Here is a 21,368-nt window from a genome sequence, read left to right as displayed (position 1 = left end):
GGTCTTTCAAAAGCCTCGGCCTTAAAAGGTAGTGGACGGTGTCATTCGAGGCTTTTTCACTCTACAGGAAAACCTCTTACAAAACCTTGGCCTAGGATACGTCCTTAACACTTCCTTAAAAAAAAAATTGTTTTGGATGTTCTTAGGTTTTTGTTGGAAAAACATATACCCTACCCCCTACCCACTCTACCCCACTCGTGCTTTGTTTTCAGTTAGCTTCAGACGCCTCACTACGGAGCGGAGAGGGGGAAGGTGTAGTATATTGTGAAATCAAGATGGAGGGTGCTGGGCTTTCCTCGGAACAGCTTGAAAAGGTCAGTGTTTTTGATGGAAAAGTTGTGTAAGCAGTCACTGTGGTAATAACACTAGTAAGCATAATTAATATTGAATATCCTTTAGTACAAGACAGATGGCTTCCTTGTCCTCGAAGGCTTCTTCTCTCTTGATGAAGTGGAACAAATGAAACAAGAGATGCACAAGATTGTGGAAGAAATGAATTTGGACGATCATCCTAAGAGTATTTTTACCACCGACGCGTCACAGACAAAGGTAAGGAAAGTGTTTTATACCTAAATCTTCCTCGAATTACAGGGTCTTTTTTACAGGTCACATTCCGAATGCAGTGATGCCAACTCTCCCGCTTTTGGCGGGAGACTTACGTTTTTTTTGCCTCGTACCCCTTTCTCCCGCTTTGGTACATAAATCTCCCGCTTTTTCTGTCCACTATAAATATGGAATACGTAGTAAAAAATAAAACAGACTTCTTCCTTGTCTTTTTGTGTCACACTCCCGCTACATCAGATCCCGGGGGGGGGGGGTACTCCCCTATATGAGCTATACGGGGACATGCCGCTGGATAGGGTATGGTTTTTGGCCTTTCTGCCCTGAACAGGGTATATAATTTCAAGCGAGTCTGTCCTGGATCCGTCCAAGACAGGGTATGGTTGCATTTCAAGCGAGTCTGTCCTGGATCCGTCCTAGACAGGGTATGGTTGCAAGACTGTCGTCTTGTATTTGGCAATCCGAAATCAGAGACGTTAGTCTGTATTTGTTTTAGTGAACAATGCTTCACGTCAATTGAGTTTCCACTTAGGTTCACCGCTGTTAATTTGAAATTTTGGGATTTTTCCCCATCACTTCTAGGAAGTGTATCATTTTATCTGTTGTGATTGGTATTCATGTTTCAATGCGTGGAACATCACGTCCCGTAAGTGACAGTGGGCCTTTAAATGTGAAAGGGTGAAACCCCCCTCTTCCCCCCCCCCCCCCCCCCCCCCCGCCACTGAAGCCCTAAATATAGCCTTGATGCTACAGCCCTTGGAGGGTGTTCACTGTTGCTGACACGGTTCTGCTGGCTGCCCCCTGAATATTTCTAGACTTCTCCCGATTTTTGTACTCCGGGGGTTGGCAGTTATGCATTCCACAGGTTACAAGTACAGGTCACTGTTGTACTGGTATATAACCATAGGGGTTAGCATGTCCTAGGCTTGAATTAGCTTTTTAGTATGGAGTTAGGGCTAGGAGACCCTGTTTAGCTTTTTTATACACAATTATCACAGTGACCTGTAGTTGTGACCAGTGACCTGTAAAAGAAACCAGCCACCTTGCTCTTTAGGGTGACTTCTTTGCATGCTGTATCGCTCTTGCAGTGCACTCAGATGAGGTGGTGTTAGCATGACCAATGCAAGCAACAACTTATAAGTTGCAATCAATAAGTCCTTGCAAGACAAGTTTCTGCAGCAGCTACAGTAATTCAGTTATGTTGAAATGATTTTGTCCATTGCAAAATCTGGGAAAGGTTATTTTCTGTGCAGCTCCACTGTCATACTGACCCTGTTCCACAAATGGAGAGCATGAATAGAGTTGCTAATACTTAGAAAGAAACCTAATAAAGAACTGGAGAAAATGGAAGCTATGCTAGAGCCTTTATAAATGGCACATGGAGGTGATTAGCCTGCGAACACTAGAAGTACTTCTGGCTGTCGCTTCTCTCTGCCAAAAATATTTTTTGTTGGAGAGAAGCTACAGCCAGAAATACTTCTGCGTTTGCAGGTTAGGAGGTGATAACAAGAAGAAGGGATTCTATGTATAATTTTCCTATCATGGCAGCAGAAAAGAGCAGCTAGATCCCATGGCAGGGAAGTCTGAAGCATACAGCTTACCAATGAAGAATGTCAACTGTGACACACAGTTAATTTCTAAATTATATAATATTTATTTAGTGTTCTCGATTAGTGGGATACTTGTGACCAGGTAGAAGTTTCACACTTTAATAAAGTTATTGAGTGACTGATTATCTATCATTATGAGCATTATTACAGTGTAGTAAGACCACTGTAATTCTTAATCCTATTTCAGATGGGTTTTTTTTGTCTTCTAGGACCAGGGAGAGGGTAGATTCCACAGATAGATTTTGGTTTGAGTTAGCGTGAGGTTCGAGTTAGCAATAGTTCAAGTTATTGGGAGTCAACTGTATTCAAATTGAAAGAAAAGTGATGTTTTAAGCTTGGTGAATAAATGATAGAGGTATTTTTCAGTAACACAGGCATGATGTCTCTGTAAACAGACTGAGAATCTGTGTTCCCCCACACAACAGGAGCCGCACCTGTGATCTTATGATTATTAGTTCAGATGCTCTATCACTGAGCTACAGGAAACTTGTGGGAGCTAAGGCTATTACACTAGGTTTACATAATTATTTAATATTCCTGAAAAAACTGCCTGACTGTCAAAATTTGGTTGGCATAGGTCTTACATAAAATTAATGTAAAATATAATATTGGTTTGATTCATCAACAGCTAAGAGGTGATTACTTTTTGACGAGTGGAGACAAGATCAGATTTTTCTTTGAACAAGGAGCTTTTAATGATAAAGGTATCAGTGATATCTAATCAACCCCTCTTTCAATTTTATAAGCTATGGTATAAAGGTTAGTCACTATTATAATAGAGTTTTGATAGTGATACATCAGTGACAAGTTTGAAAGTACAATATATTTTTTAGAAAACAAGTGTAATTTGAGAGCACTTTCCCAGCTATCTTTAAGGTCCCCCAGCTATCTTAAACAGTTTTCCATTTCTTCTTTTGTTCAAGACAGGTCGGAGCAATCTTACTACTGTTCACTAGTTCTAAAGTAGTGAATGGATATTTAATTAATTTGTGTCAAGGGGTTGAAGTAATCAATGTTGCAGCTATATATTTTTTAATGCCTTTTGTGGCATCATTTTTATTTGAAGGGATTCCCACAAAGGGGGCATATTTTGCTTTTTTGGTGAAATTTATTTTTCGCAGGATTGACATCTTACATACAGACTTGTTTTGACACAAAGAATGCTGTTCTGTGATTGTTTCGGTTGCTTTTCTTTTCTGCTGACTTGATTTTTTGGCCCCATTTTTCTTGAAAACGAAGCAAAAATCAGTGACAAATTCCAGAACAACATTCTTCACAAGTCCATATGTAAAGAAGTAGCAAGATACTGCAAAAACAATTTCACTAAGAAAGCAACGTACACTGTGTAGTGTCCTGGTCTCACAGGGTCACAGATAGGGCAAGCAAGATGTACAAAAGTTCTCTACAGAGACGTATTCAGAATTCTAAACTCCGTTTTGCAGGATCCCTTCATTTATAATTATATTTTGTAAAAATCAATCATTAAGTCAGCTACTGATTTGATTCTTATAAAGGTGAACTCATCACAGACAAACAAAGGGCCATGAACAAAGTTGGTCATGGTAAGATTATTTTTGTTGTAAGTTTTTATTATCTCTGTATCAATAGATTATACCTATTATGTATCATCTGAAGCAGGTAATTACTGGGAATCTTCATTAATCAGTTTCAGCATGAAACTTTTACAATAATTATTAGAATTACAAAACAGTCACTATGGCAATTTATACAGCACCAAAATCGAAATATTCCAGCTAAAGGTACTTTACAAAAGTGAGAACAATTCATTACAAAACTAAGGGTGTTAAAAAGGTACAAAAAATTTTCTTAGTTAGTTAGTTAGTTCTCTCCGCGCCATGAGGCGCATAAGGCTGCAACTTTGGTTTTCCAACCAGTCCAGTTTTTTGCTGCAGTCCTGGCTTCAGCCCAGCTGGTCCACCTTTCTTGTCTGCACTCTCTTTCCACTGTCCTCCTCCACGTGATTTTAGGTCGCCCCACTTTCCTCTTTCCCTCGGGTTGCCACCCCATTGCTACCATACAATCATCGTTCCTGTCCTTTCTAAGCACATGGCCAATCCAGTTCCATCTTCTCCTTCGTATTTTGTCACTTATTTTTCTCACGCCTGTTATTTCTGAAATTGTGTCATTTCTCATGCGTTGCGGCCACCATACTCTCAATATCCGTCTTAGACATGTGAACTGAAATCTATCCAATTTCTTCTCTTCAGCAGCTGTTAATTTCCATGCTTCACATCCATACAATAGCACTGGTCGTATCAGAGTCTTAAACAGTTTGATTTTTGTATTCCAACTAATGCTCCTTGTATTCCAGATCTTCTTTAGGTTGTAGAAGGCTCCCTGTGCCTTGCTTCGACGTTTCTTGATGTCTTCTGTGCCACCACCCTCTTTCGTCACAGTCGCGCCCAGATATACAACCTCTTGACGTCTTCAACTTCCTTTCTTTCAATCATTACTTTGTCTTCTCTTCGTGCATTCATTCTCATCACTTTGCATTTTTGGGCATTCAATTTCAGCCCCACTCTCCCTGCATTATCTACTAGTCGGTTGGTCTTGTCCTGTATTTGTTGGTGTTTTGATGAGAGAAGGACTATATCGTCTGCAAAATCGAGATCTTCAAGTGTAGTTGTAAAAATTTTCTTAAGGTGTGAAAATTAACTAGATGTTCACTTTAATGTTCCTTCAAAAAGAAATGTTTTAAACTTATTTTAAAAAATATCAACTAAAGTCAGTGTCAGTGCCGTTGTTAAAGCAGTCACGACGCATAAATTTTCAACCATGACACCCCAATTCAACACGTAACAATACTTTATTCAGTATATTTCAAAATTGAAATAGTTAAAAAGGAAGATCTTGAGATTGACCCCATGTTCAGATCTCCTATCTATGTAACTAATTATAAAAAGCAAACCAAGTGAATGAATGTTTATGTACACAATAAAAATACTACCATGCTGTACATTTCAAAAACTTATTTATAATTCATAAGCCCATTGACCTATCACTTGGTCGATAAAACATCACTTGCAGTGGTTTTAAAACCTGATAAAACCACCTCCTTATTATTATGTGGTGTTTATTTATAATAATGTTTTTCTCGTATGCTAATTTCCAAAGTTCACAAAAGCATCATTGTTATGAACTCTCTTGACACAGGCTTTTCCAGGAATGTTTTTGAAGCCGTTCAAAAAACTCCCAGCACACACAGCTAAAATTTGTACATTTTTTAAAAATTTTCCAATGTACTTAAATGCTTGCAGTCATTATTTTGAAATCTTGTTAATTTCAGTTGTCATTATAATTATCTTTTTCAGCTCTGCATGCGTTAAATCCTGTCTTCAAGAAATTCACATTCAGCAAGAGAATCCAGGTAATTAATTAAAGTACAGTTGTAAATAGGCTCGATTTCCGCCGTTCCCTTGGGTCCAGCTTTCCTTCCCCGAGCGCGGGCTCATTCTCCCGAACAGTGGCTGGTAATCGAGCTTAAGTTGTAATAACATTCATAGATATTACAGTCGCCTTTCAAATGTGAACAGCAATCAACTCTGTTCTTTATTTGAATTTCATGACTGTGTCCTGTTACTTTCAATTGGCTTTGTTGTATTCATAATCATTTTTTACTTCTTTTTTTTTTTCAGGCTATTGCCAAATCTATTGGCTTTAAACATCCAGTTGTTCCACAGAGCATGTACATTTTTAAAGTGAGTAAGTTGCCTTAGGTAATACCCCTACAAATACTGTTTGCCATTATAAATGTACAAATTGTGTTGGCCAGTCTGGGGCAGTTTGTTCAGAAGCAACCTTAAAAAGTAACCTTTCTAAGCATTTTTATCAACCTCCCCATACCTTATAATCCAATGTACCAGCTCTGGCATAAAGCTATAACAATATCATTGTGTGGCTTCCCTTTGGTAGTAGAAATGTAGGAAGATCCAGAATAAGCTGGCACAGAATGATTGAGAAGGAAAGGGACAAATATTTTGCTAGAGGAGTTGGGAGGAAGGCTTTGAGCTGGCAGCCAATAGACCCATTCGGCTAACGCAATGTTGTACCCAATTCAGATCCCCTGGGGTTAAGATTCTTTGTTTATTGCATTTGCATTATAATGTAGCATTCACATTTAAATGATATGGAAATACTTACAACAAAACATTTTATGCCCAAAGGATTTGAATTGGTTGCAACATTGCGTTAGCGGAATGGGTCCATTGGGAGGAGGGAAATTAAAGTATCACTGAAGCCCTGTCAAAACATAAACTCAGATGGGTTGATGATGACGATGATGATGATGATGTGTTGGTGTGGTTCCAGAAAATAACATAATGAAACCCCCCCCCCCCCCCCCCCTTTCCCCCCGAGCACTGCCCCACATCAGCTGCTTGAAAAATTCCAAGGGGTTCGGGGGGAATTTCCCGATAGATGGGGGGATCCAAATAAAATAAGCTCCCATGAGAGGGATGTGGATATTTTCTGGAACAACAAATTGTATTTATTAAGTACTTTTGACAACTGATTTCATAGCTGTCATTAACACATTGCAAAACTCATTTCTTTTAATATTTCAGCACCCAGGGATTGGTGGAGAAGGTTAGTCAAGGATTTGGTCAGCAATGGCTCTTTCTTGTACCTCCTTTAATACACATTGAGAATATAAATGACCTAATATAATAATAATATTAATAATTCAGCGATATTAGCATGTCTGTGCTACTCTGTAAATCCGAATTTAAATCAAGGCCTCATCCACACGCATATGTCTATGTTTTTTTTTTTGCATATACTTGAGGACTTCTCTCCACACTAAATGACGTAAACAATCTCTGTAAACCGCACAACAATGCTCATTTATCTACTCTTGTGTGGACAACACAACTTGAAAATGCTTACGTCACAGAGAATGTACGCATGTTCAGTCAAGATTTCATGGCAATAATTTCTGGTTCCCAGGCAGGCTAATTTTCTTCTTCAGTTATGCATTTGCCACTTTCCTATTGTTTACATGTGGATAGTCGTCTACAGTGTGTTGGAGGATCATTATTTACATGTGGACAGAAAACTAAGTTGTATACATTTACAAACATAAACATATAGGTGTGGATGGGGTCAATGTAGGTTAAACCTGTTTTGACCATGTGACTGCAACCATTTAAGCATGCTTTGTTTTTTTGCCATGTATACTTAGAACATTTTGTTTTCACCCTGTAGCTTTTTATTAATAGCATAAAGCCTAAAAATCTCACAATACAGAAGAGAACATTCTGGTGTGCATACTATTTATTTTGATAAATAGTACACCGTCCAGAATTAGGAGTGAGTAAAGCTTTAGGAGGGAGGCTTACATTGTTTCTGTTTCAACAGTTACTCCTCATCGGGATTCAACCTTTCTGTACACTGAACCATCAAGTACCATGGGGCTGTGGATACCACTGGAAGATTGCACTTTAGAAAATGGCTGTTTGCAGTTTGTACCCAGGTCTCAAAATGGTAAGACAGAATAAAACTTGGAAATAGTTTCTTTAATTCTGTTCAGGGTAAGGAAAAGAAAATGTGCATAATATCCTATGAGCAACTCTGCTTTGAAACCTATTATAATTCTTAATGACATGATCTGAGTCTGGAAGACCTATTACAGTCAACTCTTGCCTTACAGACACCTTGCTATTATGGACAAACCGATAATACGGACAGCAACTGAATCCCCGGCATAAATAAATTACAGACGTTTGACTGAAGTAAATTCCTGCTATTACGGACTCTCGCTATTATGGACACTAACTCGCGGCCCCGAGGGTGTCTGCAATAAAGGGAGTTGACTGTATGTTGACATTTTTCCTTGTCCTCACAAAGTGTGGTATGACGTGTGCCAGAGATTAGTTTTTTGGTCAAAAATATTGTTTACAGTGTTTTGGTATAATTTTCAGGTCACTTATTAGTTGTTATTTTAAACTAATGTCTGCATCTGTTTAAACAAGAAAAGACAACAAAATTTAAGTACGACATTGTTCACCACATGTCAGTCATGTGCAGCTAGATCAAATGTGACAGTACACATCAGCTCAGTTCTGGAGAGAAATTTTTTTCCACTCAATTTGACATAAACAACTATGCACCATGGCTGCCAATCACCCAAATCTTGTCTGTGTTTTAATAAAATCTGTTCTGTTCTTGAAAATATTCCCTTGGTCTTAATAGCATTTTATTTATTTATTATTTTAATTAATAACTCAATTCGAAATGCCTTAATTATCTTGCCTGTACACAGACTAATTGGCTATCGGCCTGTTATGATTACGATGAACTTGGCAAACCCCAATTCACCAATGTTGCAATGGCTCAGATTGGACAGTCAGACAATTCTATAATGGTACGCAATGAAGCAACACTAAAACTGAACTTTCCCAAGATGATGTGCATGTACTGAAAACTTCAATAAATGAATTATAGCAGAGTTTTTGTTTACTGACTTTGGGTTAATGAAATAAACTTTTAAAAGTCCATCCATGAAAATAGCATAATCTCAAGTTCTCAAGTTACAAATTATGGTCATCTGATAGTTATTTTAAATATTATCAAATTTGTTGAACTTCTTGTTTTTTGAAAGATGGGATAAAGCGTCGTTTTATACGTAACCCAGAGCCTGGAGGCACTCACACAATATTTACTGGAGCTGATCAAGAGGAAAGTGATGACAAAGATTATATTCCTCAGTTGACGAAAAAGGGTAAGCAGCTACTTCCTTTAATATATCAATGACAAGCACTTATAGTAGTGTTACAACTAGGTTAGTACACTTTTTTCTTGTTTCAGTTGCTTTCATCCACCTTTAAATTCCTGATCCCCCGTTATTAATTAAGGATTACTGGCAATTCAAAATCCCTAAATAAAAAGTGAAGAAATACATATATAATAGATCCAAGAAAGGAATGTTTACTCAAAACATTTTAAGGAATTTTAAGGATGATAACAAATTTGGTCAGCTTGGCTTGCTATTTGGTCAGTGATTTGTGTTTTCATGAGGCCTCCTTAAAGTTGTGCTCAGCTCATTTTGTAACAAATAGCCTGAGAGTTAATAACTAAAGTTAATTTGATACAGTAAACAGGATTGTAATCTGCTTTCCATCAACCTTTTATGAAATCTTATTGTATAATACAAGATGCTTGATGAGCCTTTACTTGGGCTATTTTGGAATTGGATATCTAGATTTCTTTTAGAGCAGAAAGTTTGGGATTTTCTTAATAATTAAACAATTACTGTTTTCAACCTCTTGTAAGCAACCACTTTCAAGACAGATAACAATGCGTGGCTGAAACATCGCATTCTGAACACAACGCAAACTTAAGTTAGACAACACACAAGTAACAATAGATTCAAGTTATAGCTATAATGAGACTTATTCCGTTAGTCATATTGGGTAAGATTATCAGGGGCAACCCATTAATGGTTTTGATCTTGAAATTCAAAGTTAAAATATTTTTGTGCCCACTAAAAATCATTATATGGGTTTGAATGAGAATTGGCACATGGGGTAAGTATCTGCAGTTACCATAATTATGCTAATAAAGAAAACTTGAGACCCTCTATCGTCTGACCTCTCGTATGTGACCACCTCCCATAAATTCTGACATTCTGGGTGGTCGCTTATAGGAGGTTCGACTGTAGTTTATAATAAAATAATAATATTATAATTTATTATTATTATCAAAAGTAAATAACAATTGAAAATATTCATATGGGAAGTTATTAAATATAATTTAATTACACTTCTAGGTTGTTTGGTGTTAATTCATGGCACTGTGTTGCACAAAAGTTTTGCTAACAAGTCAGAAAAGTCACGCCATGCTTACACTTTTCATATTATTGAACAAGAAAATACAGAATACAGCAAAGAAAACTGGTAAGAAAATAAATTATGTTTTTGTTATAAGACAGTCCCCCAAAACATACCCTGCTGCTACAGAGAAAGATGATAAATTATGAGCACCAGCAGTGTTGCACAATGAAAACGCTAACGTATTGGTAGTTCTTTTTTGGGTCAAATTGGCAGCCAGAGAACACAGCTCTACCACAGCCCTGCTGTATTCTATTCTTATTTATATAATAAGCTGAATTCTACATGCATTTTGATTGGTTCTTACTTATGATCTATCGGAAGACAGATTCATAGATGATTGTCATCATTAAAATCTTTTGCTTCTTTATTATATAAAACAAATAGATTACATGTTGAGGTGCATCTGTTCAGTAATAGATCATGGAAGACGTCAAAATGTGGTAAGAACATCACTGACACCCGACTGCGTCTCATGTGCCGCTTTCTTATTCTTACCACATTTGACGTCTTCTGTGATCCATTACTGAACAGACGCACGGCAGCATGGAATGTATTTGTTAATTAGGCCTGTCAACTCAATCAATAACAATCTGGGAAAATTTCACATATGATTAGTGAAGTGACAGATTTTAAATTTCCTAAATATTTAAACCATGGTTATTTTTAATTAGGTTGCAGCCTACAGCAGAACTTCCATTTCCTGCTCTGTATACAGACTGATCAAGATTATGGGATAACATACAAGATAAGCCTTCATCACTCATACATGCATTTATTTGCCATGAACTTACAGTCTTGACAATGTGAAAAATGTCTTTTTTAAATCATGCAAATGTCCAAACAGAAGAACACAGGGGATTGCTAATTCTGTGAGGGGCATGAATTTAACCACAATGAAAAAGAACCTCCTTTTTTACTTTGGTATGAAATTTTCAATAATGGTTAATAAGCAAGGAGACTTGATCATGAGTAAAATCGATCCCTTATTGCCCAACCACTAAAATACAATATTTTATGGTGGACGCAATACTGAATTTTTTTTTAAACCTCTTACCTTCGCAAGAGATTTTCTTCCACATGGAAATTGGGAAAGTTTTGTTTTAGTTTAGGAAACAATGTTTTGGGTTCTGTGCTGATTGTTAGTGCACTGTTCAGACACTAAAGGGGGAATTAACATAAATTTAGAGATTCGGTTAGCCTCTACTGGCACGTGAACATTTTCTTGCACTTTTGAGGTGTGCAGGTTATACTTGTTAATTGAAGGGTTACTGCAAGAAGGGCATAAATCTCTTTTATGCTCCCCCAAAAAACATCAATCATCAACAACAATCAATCATCAACAACAACAACAACAACAACAATAACAGAAAAACGCTCCAAGCTTGCCCACTTTAAGCGTGTACTGCAGATTTTAGGACTTAACCCAAGTAGGTTTTAATTTTATTGTCCAAGCCTAATTTACCAGGAATTTTGTCTCAGTTTTAATGCACTGAAGTTTAATGTAATCAGTCCTTCAAAATTCAGCCTTCAGGCAAAAAGCTTTTATTGAATTGTTCTGTTTTGGTTTTACATTAGGAATTGTTTTACCATCTTTAATGCTTGAATTTACGGTATGTATTTCATGCTAAATTTTAGAAATACAAGTATGGAAAGGGCAAAGTGGGGTATCATTACAATAAATACTGTAAGACTAAAAGGAAGAAGGAAAGAACAAAATGAAACAAAATGGTACAAAAACAAAAGGAGTTAAAGGATGACATCTTATGTTTGATAGTATTTAGGTAGTGATTTTAATATTTTCTAGTTGAAAACTCTTTTTTATTATTTATAAGTTCTTCAAGTTTTTCTTGGATATGTAAAAGGAAGTTTTGGAAACATATAAATTATCAAACATTGATCCAAATTTTCTCAAACTGGGCAGGTTTGGAGCATTTTCTGACCTTTTGGCCAAAACAACGATTAATTTTATGCTCTTCTTGCAGGGGACTCCGGGAAAAGATGGCGGGGGGATGACAAGGTTTTAGCTTTAGTCCAAGACAAGGAGACACAATTGCACAGCAAATCATTTATTGAATTTTTTAAAATTTTAAATATTTATGCAACAAATATGCATTAATTAGCTGCAGGCATTATAGCAAAAATTAAACACATGCCAGGGTACCTAATGGGCAAGGGGTGGGGGAGAGGGGGGCTCTCCCCTTTGGGAAGGGAAAGGAAGTCCTCTCTTCACTGGAAAGAGAAGGAAGGCCCTAATTATTTCCACCTTTTGCTAAGCAGGTGATACACTTCCATCCGTGTTTTTTGGGACCCTGACATTTGCAAAAATATGTTATTTTTCAATATGTTATGCTTAAGCTAATTCACATGTTAATGCTGTGAACATAGGAAATGTGGCTTTAGGTAATTCAGAATTTTAAATAATCTGTTTAACTTGTCAATTTTGGGTGCTGGTTTCAGGCAGGATAATGCAAATTACCAAACGAATGGTGACAGATTCGTTTTAGTAAGAAATTAAGAAATGTGTGAATATGGCTAGAACATTGATTCAGTTTTGCCAAATCTTTATGTCCATTAATGAACAGTTGAATGTGGTTCTGTTGGTGTCCGTTAAACCTTAAGTGTGGTTTCACCAACACATAACTCCCAATGTTCGAAACCCAACTAATGATCATGTTTAATGCTGTTGTCTGTTGTAGTTCTCTGAACACAAAATGGATGGAAATCCAGTTATTAAAACCCATGCACATTACCTCGTGAACTCGCTAAATTGATACTTCCCAGTTCCCTCACTAAGGTGGTAACATGAACAACAGCAAAGTCAAATGAGCCATTAATTGTATTTAGATCTCAAGAGTTCATGTTGGTAAAAGACACAAGAGTAACTTGAGTTTTGACCACACTGGTATCTCTTTCTTTATAATGTTAGTCCTTAATAAATATCTGACAATAACAACATTGCTTTGCAGATTTCTAACATAGTTTTACTCCCATCTTAAATATGCGATAGCCTGGTGTTTTTAATGTAATGATCATGCATTAAGTCAATATCGTCATTTAAATTATATCACTTTTTTATGCAATTATTTAGACTAACAATAGAGCGAGAATATTAAGTGATATTTGGCTGATCAGGTTGTTTAACAATGAGAAACAATTTAACAGTTAACAGTAAAATGTTACCAGCAGTAATGTTGGTATTATTACAATGCACCTAAATGTAATAAATTATGCCCACAATGAATAAAAAAATTAATGAAATGCAACAAGGCTTGAATATATGACCTTCAAACTTCATGTATCTAGAGTGGTTTATTTGACACAAACTGACAGGGCATACATGTATACATACAAAATATTAATGACCAGTTGCAGCTGATAGAACTCCTTAATATCATTGATGGAGGCTATCATTCCCGGGTAGATACGAACTTGCAGTTTACATATTTTGTGGCAGAATCCAATCATCCCACTAAAAGTCACAAATGCTAGGTTTGCTGTGTAAAATTCTGGATAGTCACCCAGTAGGCAAACGAGAACATAATTTGTGATAGCTGAGACAATTTTGAAAGTGGGAATCCACCATTTGTAGTACTGTAGCAATACATGTACTTCAGTTTGGAATTAACATGTTTTTCAATAAATATTATTAATATACAGGTGGCTTTGATCATATGCATTTTCAGGTTTCTTAAAATATTCAAGTACAAAGATCACGCTATAATTTCATAAAAATAATTATTTTCTGTCCGCTGATTGCTTTGATATTTTAGATATAAATACACAGTGATCATCTTTGTTATATAAATCCAGATAAAATTTGACAGACATACAGGTTTCCACGCAACGCTTGTTGTTATATGTAACAGACTTTCAAATGATAATCCGTTGAACTCAAGATGCTTAGTCATTACAGAAATGGCTACACACCTTTTTACATGCCAGTGGGCAAAACATAATAGAGCTTTTCATTCAACCAAACGTTTCAAAACATTTAGACATTGGATTGGAAAACAATTTTTTTTTATTCTTACAGAAATTTTGGAAAGAGAAGACAACTCTGAATAGTGTACTCGAATTTTGGAAATTTACTTGGGAAATCTCTGCATGTTCAGTAGTCCAATTCCATTCCTGTAATTTCAGCATTTTTCAGTTGAGTGATTTATGTTTTTGTAACAAAACGGTTTGTGGCATTTCTGAAAACTTTGTCAGAAATGTCTTGCCTGAATTTCAGCTATATTCTTTGGTCAGATGCTCTTAAGAATAGTATAGTTATACAGTCAATTCACGTGACGCGTCACCAGTATTTCCAAGAATGAAATGAACATTTGAATTTCTATTTTGTAATGTCCGACATGTGAATGGAATGTTGAACATTTCTCTGGAAATCTTTCCAAAAAAAACTCACTAACAGAGAAAAAAAAAGATTCAAAATACTTGGGAAAAAATTGTTATTCTTGAAATACTTAATGCTGTAATGTAAAGAAAAATTCATAGCTTTATACCGTCAATAAACTGGGGAAACTTCTACGGGAACTCTGAAATCTTGTTGGCGATGTTCAAAACTGACATGTAAATTTCAAAACTTCGTTCAAATTTCAAAAATACCCGTCACGCCTGACATGGATTGACTGTAACACCAATTAGTAATAGAAGGATTTCAAAAAATACTTAGCGGGCCTGTATTGTTATCAGGAGTTTTGAGAAATAGCTCCCAGTTCTCTCACATATTCTGGCATGTTTGGTTGAACGGACAGCTCCCACTCACAACCCAGTACTTTTTCTCTATTGAAAGTTCATTAATCTTTGACCATTGAGCTGCACTGGAGCTCTAACAAATTGCCATGATATAGAATACACCTTCTCACAAGACCCAAAAGGACATTGTTATCTACCACCATCAGAAATTGCCTTTAAAAGCCTGGTTGCAGTCTTTCTAAAGCCAAAAACTCACAACTTTTAAAAAGTGGGACAATCAACTGAAGTGCTACTGAACAGTACCAAGAAGTCGCCAGCTTCTTGAAGTTTAGTTTTTGTTAAGCTTACAGTAAAATTAAGTTTGAGTACTAAAGTATGCTGCAGGAAGCAGTGCCAATAAAATAGTAATTTACTTTCAGTTCATTTCAGAGGTATAAAATAATATTTTACAAGATCAAATTAAATATCTAGCAGTAAAAATAGCAGTTTCTCTCGGTGAGGACCTGTTAAAGTGTAAATTTTTATCATCATTTCATTCCATAGTAAATAGTATAAATAGTACATGTATAGTCCAGATATGTATGAATGACTGTAGGATGTATAACTATCCATTCTCAGATAGTTTGCTGAGTGTAAAATTAATTTGATTTCAGGTCAGTAAAATTCATTATTTACTAAAATACAGATCTGTAGTTACCGGGTTCCAGCCCTTGAAAATAATGCCATTTTTCACGAAAAGTAGGGAACTTGTTCCTCTCTTACTTGCAAGTTACTAAATTATTTCACTGATAGTATTGATTTAAATGTTTGCCAGTTTGATAATAATCATGCTTAGAGCCTGTTCACATGGAGTGTCTCAGCCAATACTGTTGCCACGTTGGTCCTTCAGGAGACAGCACAAATTTTTTTATCACATGTTCGTATGGGAAAATTTTGTACCAAGATGAGAAATTGTTATTTGTTATTCAAGCAATAAATTATTTTGAGCAATCCATGGATTTTTTCATCCTGGTGTCTTCCAAGAAAACAGTTATTTGGCTTCTGTTCCAACCTGAACAGAGAAAAATGTTTACATAGAAAATAGCAGTGGTTTAATAAAGTTTCTTGGCCCCATATCAGCAGGCTCCAAGTTACGAAATAGCAACGTCATCACTATGGGAAAAAAAATTATGTTATAGCATGGCGATCTTTCACCACAAACTTGCCAGATAAATTTCAAAATAATAGTCACAATACCAGTTTTAAAGTTACAGAAAACAATAATTATATCAAATAACACTCACTGATAAAAAGCAGTAATATTATAAATGAAACAATCTGTTTAGCAATCCCGCTGTCTTCTTATAACAAAAATCATGATCAACATGTATATATGGATTGAACACACACCATAATAATTATTGTTCAACTTACCACAGCTACAAATTCTATATGCATCAAAAAGCGTCAACATTAGTAATCAGTCAACAACAGCTATAAAAATGATTGGAATATATGTACCGGCATATATGTTTGTACAATAATATTATTAATATAAATTTCTGCAACCTTAGATTTCTATTGGAAAAGCTTGTTAACCTAAATTAACCAGCCCAATATGCTTAACTGGTTTTGGTGATAAATTTAGAAAGATGTCACATTTTTTTTTAATCAACTGTGGTTTTTGTTAAATAATTAAATTCAGTTGTACCAAGCTGCAGAGTAAGACATCTTTGATTAACCAGAAAGCAATTTTCATGCCACAAGAAAAGCATGAAGTTTCAGAAGTTAACATCTTAATTGGATGTTATGCAATCTTTATATACTCTGATACCAAATTAATACTTAACAGAGAATTACTCATTTTAGAAATATCAATTTCAAAGAAGTTATGCTTAGGGAATTTAGTCTGAGTCCAGAAAATAATGTCTGCATGATATAAATTATACATTAATGATTTTCCTTTTTAATGTGATTGATATGGAAGGCATAAAATAATGTCCTTGCTTTGCTCTGTCACAACATCTGTTCTTGTGACAAGCAATTTGACAAAGCTTCATCAAGACTGAATATTGGATGTGTGTCATATATATGCAAGTTATTTAAATATTGACATGTCAATAATTTAATATATACAATACTGAATTTACTGCAACAATATAAAGCTCTTTAAAACAACAAATTTTGGAGAAATTTCAATCAGTAAATCAGTGTTACTGAACATATTAGTGACTGATATTTCTAAACTCACACACTTAAGATCACTATGCATTAGTGTTTCAACAATTACGACAATCACTCTAATAAAATCTTCAAGCAGATGTATTGAGCCTAACATTCAAGGCACATAGTAATGCCAAAAAGAGAATAAAATTATGCCCAAGTTGCTTGACGTTGTATGACTTGTAAATCACAAAGTGACAAATCTTAAATGAAGAATTTATTAGGTTTTTCTGATGGGTCCAACGAAAAATGCTGTGAAAACGAACAATCCCCAGGATATTTTTTCCACAGATTAATTTCAAGTTTGAGAGGTTGCATTGAATATGCAGTATCCTAAAGTAACACTTTACCATACTGCTTCATAATGAAATACTCAAAAGAATATGTCATCCTTAATCTGGACCACTGGACAGGCTCAGACGTCATCCACGTCATTGAACACGGTGTAGTTGCCATGCTGGTGGTGAGGCTAGAGATTTGCTTGGTGTTGTGTCCCTTGTGCATTTCTTGTGCTAACACCATAGTAGTGACTGGTGATACCTCCTCCAATTCCACAGGATCTGTTTTCATCTGCAAACAACAGATACAGAAGGTCAGGACTGTATATTACTAAACAACCATATACAGATGCATGGAGTGAAAGAGTGCTGGTAATGGGAGAGTGTGAATCACATATTTGACCCATATGTACCACGCTAAATTTTAAGAATAACTCTTAAGAGTGAGTTCCTGTCAACAGAATTACTTAATTTTCCTTTCCCCATCCCCATCCCCATCCCCTTCTCTGTAACCCTACCCACCCCACCCACCCAACACCTTCACAAAGTCACAATCCATTAATGCACTGTCAGCTTGTCCATTAATACTTACCTCTCTTCTGCACTCCTTTTTAATTTTTTCAACTTCATCTCTGCAAAGCTTGCATACGTAGATAATGCTGCGATCTCTCTCTAGTTTCCTGTAAATGTCATCCGTGATGCTGTCACACATTGTATGAATCCACCTGAAACAAAATAAAGGCATATACGTCATGTAAATGTTTTGAAATGTTGTTTGAAAAGTCTCCAGGGTGAAAAGGATGAAATATCCTTTTCAAATCTTTTTGAGTGTCCAGTTGAAAATTGTCTGATAACTTGTCAATCAAGCAAAATACTAGCATGTTTTTGGTATGTTTTTGGCATCACATACTTAACAGTGATAAAAAAAAAAACAGGCTTGATAATTTGATTTGGCCTCAAATGTAAGCCTACACCCACCTACTGCAGGAGTCACACTGCACCACTCTATGATTGCCCTGCTCGGTATTACACATCGGACATCGATTTGTCTTATGTTTGTTTTGGTAACACACATCACACAAGGTATAATCAATGTGCCATCGTGATGTCTTTTTTGTTCTGCACTGTCTGCACTGACGGCATTTCTGTTTGGAAGTAAAAATGTATTAAATTAATTATCAAGTATCTTGCACTGATCAGAAGCAAATCAACGTCCTTCCATTTTCCCCCAAGTCACAGCAGGATAAAAATAATTATAACATGACCATGTAACAGTTAGTGGAAACAAATCTGAATGCACAGACACAATCAGGTAATGAACATACTGTTAAATGATGGATGCAACTTTACTTTGGTGTTAAAGTATCACACAACTTAGTCACTTGCATCCCACTCAAAATGTTTTGTAGCTGCAAGCAATATAATAAGAGATGTAGGCAGCAAGCATGGGTTCCCAGTTCCCTTATCATTAATGAGGACCATAATCTACTGTGAACTCAACATCACTATTAAAATGGAGGACAATTTCATCAACTGCCACAGTAAATGAATGATCAATTAACATTCACTTGATAATTACAGGTTTTCACTGCCAAAATTACCAACAAAATTCATGTGGCACATGGCACATCAAATGGAACAATGAGACCTTTGAAAAGGTTACAAACCTCACACTTCCAGCCTAACTTTTCTGTTGAATTGGTGATAGGTACTGTACACAGTGGATGGTAACCTTTGTCACAGCTGCTGCATATTAACAGCTTGTCTTTGGGAGAAGATTGTCTGCAGAATTCATTACACGATTATAAATTAATTTTATTCCAGTCATCAACAATACGAAACTAGAAACACACCCTAAAACAAAACAATTTTGAGAAAGTTATTTCAAACTAATAATTATTATTAAATTAAACTGAAAGTTTATCCTGAAATGTATGGCATGCAGCACTGCAACCTTGGCTTACGTTAATCTTTTAGCATTGACACAGTTAACTCATAAACCAAATTTGTTTCTTGTCAATAGCTCCAGGTTGCAAAGTTTGACTAATGACAGACCATCAATGGTCAAAAGAAGATGGCGACAACACATGGTTCACACTGAACTGGGAGAGAACCTTTCATGATGATTTCATGACCTCAAAATTGACAAAAGGAGTGAAATGCTCCACTGACATTTTGATGCTTCACACAAAAGTTTGCCAAATTTCTTTATTTTTTTGACAATACTCCAACACAGCTTTGGTAAAAAACTGATAGTAATGATTTTTGTCTTTTCCATGACCCTTGGGAAACAATTTTTCAAACTTCCATTACCAGTACTTTTTTCAGATCTAACGAATACAAATTTCAAATTCCATGATCTTTCTATGATCATGTGAACCCTGCAACACGTTTTAACAGAGAATAAACAGTCATTTTGTGCCAAGTGCAGCCTTTGCTGTATACATGTGGCTAGCAAGAACTCAATTCTTCTTCAAACAAAACAAAAATACAGTTGTTCACCGACACCCTCTTGAGCACACAGCAACATTGGCCTTCAAGATCATGTGATATTGTGAGAAACAACTTAAAGCATTAATAACATGTGTTGAACTTTACCTGCAAAACTGGCAGGATTTGCACTGTGCACATTCCCAGCCCACCCTTACAGTCTCTGTAGCACGCACAGGAGGAGAGCAACAGTAACTATGATAATGGCAGTTGCATCTGGTGCACAGTAACAGCTGTGATAATTCTCCTCCCTGATGGCATCTGTCACAAAATGCTGTAAATTGCAAACAAAACCTTATTTAGTCATGCACAGTACTTTCGATATTTTAGCAAACCTATTTTACTGATATCTTTTTGTCTCCTATCATTTAGGAATGGAAATGTTAACATGCGGGAAAACTCACCTACTCTTCTTATAATGTCATCATGACTAACACAGTAAAGTTTCATTGTTTTTATGTCCTGTTATCAAAAAGAAAAGGTAATTAAAAATAATTAGTTTCTGATTATACTTGACAATTATTCCATGAGCATGCGTTGGATATGAGATGATAGATAAAAATAGTCAACTAGGACATAGCATCAAGTTGGCTACGATTATCCCATATCCAACAAGTGCCAACAGGATAATTGTTTTATTAAAACAACCAAGAAATTTTGCTAGACCTTGCTGATTTCATTTTGCAAGAAAGACCAGAGGACAATTTAATGGTCGCTATTTCTTGGGCATGGTATAATTAACAATATTATTCCACAAGCACGCATTGGATATGAGATAATAGATACCCAACAAGACGCGTAGCGCCGAGTTGGCTATAATCATCTCACATCCAACAAGCGCAAGTGGAATAATTGTTTTATTAAAAACAATCACGAAATATTGCTAGATCTTACTGATTTCGCTGGGCAAGAACAACCAGCAGACAATTTTATGGTCGCCATTTCTCGGCCATGGTATAATGGCTCATATACCATGGCCGCTAAGGCAATCAAATCCCTCGAATTGCATTATACAATGATTCAGTTTTTAATAATGACTGATATCCCATGGCAGCTAAGCTAATCAAAACTAATTATCCAGTGATCATGGTACGTACATGGATAATCTTGGGATGATTCCCCAGGCCCAGTGGTAGTGGGTGCAAATGAAGCTAATCTTTAACACCCCAAAAAATCCTCACAGGCTAAAACTAAACCCCAAAACACCCCATACCTTTTTTGTACCTGAAAATTAAATTAACCTGGCTTTCCCTTAAACCCAAAACTTACCCCGGAGTTTTGAATTAGTTTCTAATCTGTTTATTCTCACCTGATAGGCCCTTGCAACCATTGCGCATGGGTAGTGGTATATCCTCCCGCAGTCAGACATCTCACATACAACACTAGCACCAAAACGGCCACAAAAACTGCACTTCTGCAAAGAAGATCACAACTATTTAACAAATGGAACACTGGAAAAGGCCAATGGACCACTTTGCATCAATAAAGTAAAGGGGCAATGAACTGGGTCCAGACAAATGGGGCTGAAGAAAACAAGATGGCAAATTGAAATGACAGGCTCAAGGTAAAAACTCACAACAACAAAGGCACATTATACCTTTTAAGAGGAGGTTACAGCTGCCAACTAACATCACTGATTGTGAGGATAATTATCCCACCATATTTCAAGTGGCTAGTTAAAT

General features: G+C 36.1%; 2 protein-coding genes and 1 long non-coding RNA gene across 4 annotated transcripts in view; 2 read left to right on the top strand and 1 right to left on the bottom strand.

Annotated features, from left to right (window-relative positions):
* The first annotated feature begins 225 nt into the window (after nucleotides 1-225).
* LOC146488684 (phytanoyl-CoA dioxygenase domain-containing protein 1-like) lies at nucleotides 226-14,024 on the top strand. Its single transcript, XM_085119386.1, has 11 exons — nucleotides 226-314; nucleotides 400-549; nucleotides 2,800-2,875; nucleotides 3,686-3,733; nucleotides 5,504-5,559; nucleotides 5,828-5,890; nucleotides 6,755-6,776; nucleotides 7,548-7,673; nucleotides 8,791-8,910; nucleotides 9,958-10,084; nucleotides 10,693-14,024. Exons 1-11 carry the CDS (start codon nucleotides 276-278, stop codon nucleotides 10,739-10,741), a joined length of 876 nt encoding a protein of 291 aa, XP_084975512.1. The 5' UTR covers nucleotides 226-275; the 3' UTR covers nucleotides 10,742-14,024.
* LOC146488682 (uncharacterized) overlaps nucleotides 13,312-21,368 on the bottom strand; it is a 24,035-nt gene continuing 15,978 nt past the window's right edge. For both annotated transcript variants that reach the window (XM_085119368.1, XM_085119375.1), the window contains exons 10-16: nucleotides 20,996-21,100; nucleotides 20,091-20,148; nucleotides 19,795-19,960; nucleotides 18,864-18,978; nucleotides 18,175-18,341; nucleotides 17,789-17,921; nucleotides 13,312-17,488 (exon numbers count right to left, since the gene is read on the bottom strand). In XM_085119368.1, the coding sequence (XP_084975494.1) occupies nucleotides 17,252-17,488; nucleotides 17,789-17,921; nucleotides 18,175-18,341; nucleotides 18,864-18,978; nucleotides 19,795-19,960; nucleotides 20,091-20,148; nucleotides 20,996-21,100 (981 nt within the window). In that variant the 3' untranslated portion in view covers nucleotides 13,312-17,251. The remainder of the gene's footprint in view (nucleotides 17,489-17,788; nucleotides 17,922-18,174; nucleotides 18,342-18,863; nucleotides 18,979-19,794; nucleotides 19,961-20,090; nucleotides 20,149-20,995; nucleotides 21,101-21,368) is intronic.
* Nucleotides 20,006-21,368, top strand: part of LOC146488683 (uncharacterized) — a 3,061-nt gene continuing 1,698 nt past the window's right edge. Inside the window, exons 1-2 of the long non-coding RNA XR_014866562.1 lie at nucleotides 20,006-20,167; nucleotides 21,003-21,250. This is a non-coding gene — a long non-coding RNA (uncharacterized LOC146488683). The remainder of the gene's footprint in view (nucleotides 20,168-21,002; nucleotides 21,251-21,368) is intronic.

Source organism: Pavona decussata, unplaced genomic scaffold (assembly GCF_977016875.1).
Source record: "Pavona decussata unplaced genomic scaffold, jaPavDecu1.1 SCAFFOLD_9, whole genome shotgun sequence".
In the NCBI taxonomy this organism is placed as follows: Eukaryota; Metazoa; Cnidaria; class Anthozoa; order Scleractinia; family Agariciidae; genus Pavona; species Pavona decussata.
This window is presented reverse-complemented; position numbering and strand designations above follow the sequence as displayed.